This window comes from Sceloporus occidentalis, unplaced genomic scaffold, assembly GCF_023333645.1.
Source record: "Sceloporus occidentalis isolate IW3139 unplaced genomic scaffold, rSceOcc1.0.p SCAF_2, whole genome shotgun sequence".
NCBI classification, from domain to species: Eukaryota; Metazoa; Chordata; class Lepidosauria; order Squamata; family Phrynosomatidae; genus Sceloporus; species Sceloporus occidentalis.
The window spans coordinates 271,463,584-271,471,873 of record NW_028316982.1 but is presented as its reverse complement, the minus strand read 5'-3'; the positions used below and the strand labels follow the sequence as shown (position 1 = coordinate 271,471,873).

General features: G+C 41.1%; 1 protein-coding gene across 1 annotated transcript in view; it reads left to right on the top strand.

The window, feature by feature from the left end:
- The first annotated feature begins 401 nt into the window (after positions 1–401).
- Positions 402–8,290, top strand: part of LOC149320186 (maestro heat-like repeat-containing protein family member 7) — a 32,729-nt gene continuing 24,840 nt past the window's right edge. The window contains exons 1-5 of the mRNA XM_089508486.1: positions 402–645; positions 2,669–2,793; positions 3,818–3,940; positions 4,251–4,324; positions 7,270–7,411. Of these exons, the coding sequence (XP_089364612.1) occupies positions 402–645; positions 2,669–2,793; positions 3,818–3,940; positions 4,251–4,324; positions 7,270–7,411 (708 nt within the window). The remainder of the gene's footprint in view (positions 646–2,668; positions 2,794–3,817; positions 3,941–4,250; positions 4,325–7,269; positions 7,412–8,290) is intronic.

Below are 8,290 nucleotides of genomic sequence, written 5' to 3'. Positions count from 1 at the left end.
TGGACATGCTCCAGCATCTTAACATCCTTTCTGAAGTGTGGGGCCCAGAATTGGACACTGTATTATTCCAGGTGAGGCCTGACTAAAGCAGAATAGAGTGGCTCCATTACTTTCCTCCATCTAAACGTAGTTCCGTCTTGTCCACATCCGTTTTGAATTGTGGTGCCCAGAACATACAGCCATTTAGATTTCCAGGGTCCTTACACATGCCTTCGGGTCTTCTCTGACTTTCCATGGAAAATTCATCTAGTCCTGCAAAGGTCATTATGACCTCTTAGGAATCTGTCTGGCCCTGGATATGAAAAGTCTGAAAAAATATGGAGATTTGGACTTCCAAATAACACGGAACATGTGGGTTCTGCTACGAAAAACAATGGCTTGTTTCTTGCCTTTGTTGCAGAATGGATTTGTGCAGCTACCCAGGCGAGGATGAGGACATCCTCCGAGGGTCTCCTGCCCTTGGATGGGAAGACTCCGACGTCTTGGTCAGTAGCCAAAGCGGCATGGAGCTGAGCCAAGGAGACTTCCAAGATGAGTCGGCCGATTCCCTTGCTGATGAAAGTGGGCCTCTCCTGAGATGCCTCAAGAGAATCTACCGGAAAGTGAAGAAGGAACGGACGAGGCGCCGGAGAACCATGACTGCAGGTACCGGAAATGGAGGGAGACATGGCAGCTTGGAAAACCATTTATTAGAAAATAATAAAAATAAGAAGAGGTGGCACCAGTGCTGCAGCCATTCACAGCCACAAGGCTGTGAGTTTGATCCCAGGCAGGGCTCCAAGGTTGACTCAGCCTTCCATCCTTTCATAGGTTTGTAAAATGAGTGCCCAGCTTGTTGGGAGCAATTGGCTTACAAACATTGTAAACCACTTAGAGAGTGCTAGTTCACTGATAAGCGGTATAGAAATGTACAGTCCTCCCTCCATTCTCACAGTCGTCAGGCTCGCGGCCCTCTCTTATGCACAAGGGACGAACGAAGTGGGAATGAATGGGGGGCGTGCCCGTGGCGTGCCCTATGTGCCCCTGTGCACCCATGCCCATATTCAAGCCAATGGGGCTTGAATATAAGCGAAACTCTGTTTTCACAAGGGGCTCCGTAATGGATGGGCAACTGTATTTGCTATTGCTAGTGCTAAGAGCTCTGGAGTTCAACATTCATACCTAAGGCTGAGGCTGCATCTACACTGCAGAATTAATGCAGTTTGATACCGCTTTAACTGCTATGGCTCAATGTTATAGAGTGCAGGGATTTGCAGTTTGTTGCGGCACCAGGGCTCTTTCACAGAGAATTTCAGCAGGGATTGCCTGTTACCTGGTTGCATGACATTCCTCCTTATCCACAAACATTAAAAGTAGAGGTGTCCTCTACAGTTTTAAATCTGGCAACCCTAGACCTATCATGTCCCACAATATATGTAGGTTTGCTGGGCTTCCATCATCCCGGCTCCTAAGATTTCAGTTTAGTCAGGGCAGCTAAAGACGTCTCTAACTGCATTATATTTGCAGTGCAGATTCAGCCCTGAGAAACCAGGGTTCCAGTCCTTGCTCAGCCCTGGGAGCCTACTGGGTGACCTTAAGCGAGTCACGCTCTCTCAGCAGCCTAGGGAGTGACTGATCTGTGAATAAATCCTACCAAGAAAACCCTAGGAAAGGGTTTTCTATATGTCAGAATTGACAGGAAGGCACATAGCATGTTATTACATATGAACTCTCATGTTGGTATCCTATCTCTTGCACTAATCTTGCTCTCCATCACAGAACTCACAAGTGGAGTTTGCATGTTTTCAAGGTCCCCACAGGAACAGCCTGAGCTCATTCCCACTAACATTTAAACCGGTTTGCGAGTCAACTTTGCTCTGTGTTGGTAAATTGATTCCAAAACCTCCGTCGTTCCAATGATGAAAGCGGATATTTTCATTATCCCCTTGTAATTGCTTCTTTTTTGGCACAATTGTCGTCCCCACTAGTTTACACCACTTCAAAATGCATTTCAATCATCTGTGTGTCATCAGTGACCTAAGCGCATAGTTGGGGAATACATATATAAAATTGATAGAAGATTCGAATAATTGGTTTTGCAACTACTTGCCTCACTGACTGCAAGTAGTTGCAAAATCAATGAATCAATTCTTCTACCATGTTTATGTTTTTTTAAAAAAATCATGCGCCCACCGGTCACACCACAAGCGCAAAGGCAGCACTGGGGGCGGGGTGGATGGTGGATCTCCCAAAAACTGAGGAGGGATGGTAAACACCCCTCTGCCATTAGTCCCTCCCCTCCAGAACGATGTGATTCAGATTGGTCGTTCCCACATGTTGAACATGCTCCGGAATCTATTCTTTTCAAAAGAACCACTAGGAAACTAATGTCTGGAAAAACTGGGTTTTTTGCATTTGCCTCGCTTTATCACAACAGAAATTGATCAAAGTAGGATGGGAACCAGTTTCAAATGGGAACGACGGTCATATAACCCGATCAGCAATTCGCTTTAAATCATAGTGGGAACGCGCTCCTGAAGAGTTCTGGTGCCACAACAAACAACCCTTCCCAGAAGTCCATAGCATTGAGCCATGGCAGTTAAAGTGGTGTCAAACTGGATTGTTTCTCCAGTGCGGATGCAGCCTTGGATGGGAAATTAATCCCTTTCTCTTCTCTTCTGGTTCATAGTCCCTGATCTCTCTGCGATGGCAACCATCTGGGAGGAAAATGAACATCCTGGCTCTGCTCAGGAACCTGAGCTCTTGCTGGCGTCCTGGAGGAGCACCATGGATTATTTCAGCAGCAAAAAAGAGGTATGGAAAGTCTCCACTCAGCAAAATCTTTCCTCCCCTTCCTTGGCTTTTTCCAGACCTCCCAGGGAACTGAAAACTGCTTCACTTGGGCATCTACGCTGTAGAAATAATGCAGTTTGAGACCACTTGAATGACCCTGTCTCCATTCTACAGAATCCTGGCATTTGTCATTTTGTGAGGCACCAGCATTGTTTGGCCAGAGAGACCAAGTGTCCTTCTTTTCCTGGACATGTCCTACATTTCAACCTTCTGTACAGGAGCAATTCCAAAATGTCCATTTTGAGCATGCCTAAGGGACATGAACAGATATTTATATTCATGTTTTTAGCTTTTAGTTGGTCATATCCTACATTTATCTTGGATGTCTTACTTTTTGCAGTGACTTGTCCTTCTTTATGGCTAGGATATCTGGTCACCCTGTCTTTGGCATTGCTATACAATGGAATATTATTATTAGTAGTATTACTACTACTAATACTGCTGCTGCTGCTACTACAACAGTTGGTCCTTGTTATTTGCTGGGGTTTGGTTCCAGGACCTCCTGTGGATACCAAAATCCATGGATGCTCAAGTCCCATTTTATATAAGGGGGTGTTGTTGTTTTTGTTGATATTGTTACAATGGGCCCTTTGTATCTGCCTGGGTTTGCTTCCAGGACCACCTGTGGATGCCAAAATCTATGTATGTTCGAGTCCCATTAAATACAAGGGAGTATAATCATCATCTTCACAATGGATGGACCCTTGGTATCTGGTGGGGTTTGGTTCCAGGCCTCTCCGTGGATACCAAAACCCATGGATGCTCAAGTCCCATTAAATACAAAGGCATGGTAAAATGGTTTCCCTTCTATAAAATGGCAAAAGCAAGGTTTCTTTTTTGGAATTTTTGTGTGTGTGAATATTTCTGAGCCATAGATGGTTGAACCTGTGAATAGAGTGGGTCAACTTCACTTTTAACTGGCACAGTTCCCTCTTTTCCTTTCTCTCTTTGTTCCTTCCCCTCTCACTACTTTTCTTCCATTTAGGATGTTGTGATGAAGAAAAGCTTTCTGAGGTTCTTGTCTATACTCAGCAAGACGATCAACTGGAGTAACATGACCGAATTCTTCATGGACAATTTTACCTCAGACGTTGTAGGAGCCATAACGGTGAGCATCTTTCTTTCTTTTTCCCCTCTTTCGTTTCTTCTCTTCTTTCCTTCCTCCCTGCTTTCAACAGCCGGTCCTACCATTTGGCAAAAGGAGGTAGCTTGCAGCTGTTGGGGAATAAGCCAAGTATCATCACTGTGGCATTTTGAAATGGTTTTCATGGTTTTCTAGGATTGGAAGTATTCCTTGCAACTGTAATAGCACACAGGATCCAGCACCATTAATCCTCAGCTACATTCCACGTCACAGAAATATAACTGATTTTTTTGGCTCACTATTTTTCCTTGGGTTTTTTCTTCTTCTTCTACAGGAGATGGTCAAGAAAGAGCTTCCAGAACCCAACATTGTCTGTCTCCAGGCCATGAGCACCATCATTGACTTGAGGTATGTTTCCATCATATTTATGGGGTGAGCTGAACTCCTATCTCACCTCTAATGGCTAGGGTCTAAACCCTGGTCCACAAGAACCTTTGATTTTCATGACTGTTGGTGGAAAAGTGATCCTATTCACACGAGGGACAAAGGACTGGAACCAATGCAAATGAAAGTGGGGAAAGTATGGTCAGGTTGCATGTCCTTGGATATGCCTATGCTGCAAGTCCTGCCAACACTGGTTTAATCTTAGGGTTTTCCAAAAGAAGTGGTTGGTCCAAATAGTCACACCAAGTTGAATCTCCCTTATCCAAAATACTTGGGATCAGAAGGGCTTTGGATTTTGGATTGCTTTTGATTATGGAATACAAGTTGAGTCTCCCTGGAGTTCATCACATGGGAGGAATTTCACTTAATTTAGAATGAAAAGAAAGGGGGGCCAGAATGCATTCACGTAAATTAGCTAGTTCAGTGAATTTACATGAATTCAGATTGCGTTTGAACTGACTTCCCATTGCCCGAAAATAGCTTCCCATTGCCCAAAATTGTGTGTGGTAGTCTATCACGCAATAACATTAAACCCCATGATTGTGTTCGGATTGCCATTGGATTATACTTCCAATTTCTCTTGTCTGATAAACTCCCTGTATCTTACCAGAAGGTTTTTGCTGCCGAATTTGTCACCCAAATACATCCTGGTCCATCCCTTCTTCCAGGAGCGCTCTGCCGACCATTTTCTTAAGTCAGAAAACTCCTGGATCTGAAAAGAGCCACGCAGAGCGCTCCTGGAAGCGAGGTGCATCCAGGCTGTATTTGGGCAGCAAATTTGACGCCGAAAACCTTTCGATAAGATCAAGATGCTGCCCAAATTAAGCTTTAAACCAGACAGAGGTAAGCCGGTTTTACTAGCCAAGTGATAAGCCTCAGATGGTCTGTCAGAATCTCAAGCAAGACCAAATTCGGGGTGCCTTTGCAGGCATATTCATAGGGCAAAACATATCCCAGGGCAGAATTTGGGACTGAAATAAAGTTTCCAGGAGAGAAGAATGAGAAGGGAAATTGTACATGACCAAGGCAATCGGTGCAAATGTCTCTGGACAATGGGGTTTTGCTTCCAGAGAGCCCTTGGTATCCTCTGGGGTTTGGCTCCAGGACCCCTGTGAATACCAAAACCCATGGATGCTCAAATCCCATGAAATACAGTGGCGCAGTGAAAGGATGCCCCTTATATAAAGGGGCAATATCAAGGTTTGTTGGGGGATTTATATATTTTTAAAATATTGTTCTGCAAATGGAAAGAAATGAGCTCTAAGTCTTTGTAATTACTGGCTGGCTTAACAATTAGCATTTAGTTATTATTTTTGACAGTCATGGGCCATTGGCATGTAGAAGGCAGTTGCATCTCTAGTATTACTATTATTACTATTATTATTATTATTATTATTATTATCTTTATTTATATTCCACCTTTTCCCCAAAACTGGGACTCAAGGCAGCTTACAATATTAAAAAGCAGGACAATTAAAAGCATACAAAAACATGGTACATTAAAACATAATTAAATAAAAATATTAAATTATGATATTAAAACAAATTATCACAATATTACAATATTAAAACAAATTACAATATTACAGTATTAAAACAAATTACGCGTTAAAAGAAGAAAATACAGTTGAAAAGATAAAAATGTTTAAAACACTTTAAAAACAATACAGTTTTGCACTGGAACAGGGCCGCCTTTTGAGTCATTCTTTGGCAGATCTGTGAGCCGTTTTTTTCCGAACGGCATGTGCAATTAAAATCCGGAAAACAAAGATATAATTAGCTGTTTAACGATGTTCCTCTGTTCTTTGTGTTCTAGACTTAGGCACTCTCTGTTTCTATTTCAATCCAGGCTCAGAGAACATACACATTTTATCTGTCAGAGAGATCTAAAAAGATGTTTGTTAATTCTTCCAAAATGTCACTTCATTTCAGTTTGGCTGTGATGGTGGGCAGGGATGGTTCTTCATGGAATCTTTGGGTGTAGAAATAATGCAGTTTGATGCCGCTTTAACTGAAATGGCTCCATCCTACAGAGTCCTGGGATTTTTAAACTTCCAGGGTCTTTCCTATCTTCTATGGGTGCATCTGCACTGTAGAAATAATGCAGTTTGATGCCGCTTTAACTGACATGCTTCCATCCTACCAAACCATGGGATTTGTAGCTTGGTGACGTAGCAGCAAACACTGGCAGAGAAGGCTAAAGAACCTGCACTGCAGAAATAATCCAGTTTGACACCACTTTAATTGCCAACGTTCCATGCTATGGAATTCTGGGAACTGTAGTTTTGGGAGACAAGGAGACTTCTCTGTCAGAGAGTTCTGGTGCCACAACAAACTAAAAATCCCAGGATTCCAAAGCATGGAGCCATGGCAGTTAAAGTGGTGTCAAACTGGATTATTTCTGCAGTGCAGATGCAGCCATAATTTATTATATACCATTTTAAAAATATGTTTATCATGTATAGTTTGTTATCCATGTTTATAGTTAATATGGATTTTTAATGCAGGATCAATAACTATTATTTTATTATGCATGGTTTTTAAAATATGTTTATTATGTATAGTTTATTATCTATGTTTGTAGTTAATATGTATGTTTTTTTAAATGCTTTTATCTTTTTAACTTGTATTCTGTTTTTAAACAATTGACTTGTTTTCAACTGTAATAGTTTAATACCTTTATAATGGTCACTTTTGAACGTTTTTAATTTTAAAATGTGTGTTTTAGAGGGTAAGCCATAGTTAATAGTTAATAATAATAATAATAATAATAACAACAACAGTAATCATAATCATAATAATAATGTGTTGCATTTTGTTACTGCATCAATAAAGGCATCCCATATCAAAAGATACAGTATAAAAATGATATAAAGCAAACTCCAGCGTGTGTTTTTGTTTTCCTCCAGCAAGAAGCACATAACGAAAACCATGGGCTCCTACAAGAAGGGGATCTTACTCCGGACTTTCTTCAAGAGCGTCTTTTCCTTGTCTCCCATCAAAGCCGGTCAAGAAGACGGAGCGGACGCCTCCAATCTTCAGTACGCAAAGGTAGCCCAGTGTCTGTCTCCGGTTGGACATTGCTGTTGATGTTATGTGCTGTCCATGTTGGATGGGAAGAGAGGGAAACCGGGACATTTTACATATTTATTAAAGCTAAGAAAGACCTACAAAAATAGACCAAGAGACAAACATCTCCGACATAGAATCCCTTACAATCCTTAATTATGACATACATACAATACATCCCAGTCACTTGTTCGTTCGTAATAAAATGACTTCCTGTCCCTCACCCTTTGTGTATCTACATTAATTTTGACTTTCTTATTTTCACTATTTTAGCAAACTACAAGTAAGAATAATGCTAAATAATATTACCATTGTATAATTTCATTGCATATCAAATAGACTTTACTTTGAAAGCTATAGATCATTATTCTTATTAATCTTGTTAATTTGGTTAATTTCTCTTTGTTATATAAATTTTCCCTCTTTTAGTATCGTCTTTCTCAGGTTAAAACCTCTCCTATTTCAAATTTACCTTCGTCCAATATCAAATACAGTCTTAATTCCCAGAATATAATTTTACATATTTTGTTTTTATTCTCTTAAACCCATTGCCCCCATTGGCCCTTGATCTTGCTTAATATATTCATACAGTGGGGACCAATCCTTTGCAAATTGGTTCACTGTTTCATCTCTCAGTATAAACAGGTCAGTTTGTCTGCTTCCATAAACTCATATAGTTTAATTATCCTGTATGTTAGGTATATCATAAACCTCCCATTTTCTTGCGAAGACTGTTCTAGCCATAGTCGTTAAGTAGGAAACCTGGACATTTTAAAAGCAGGTGGGGAAATGGGAAGACAGAGGATTAATGTGGACTCTCTTGGAAGGGATGCCAATGTTGATGCGTCAGATTCTGGGCAT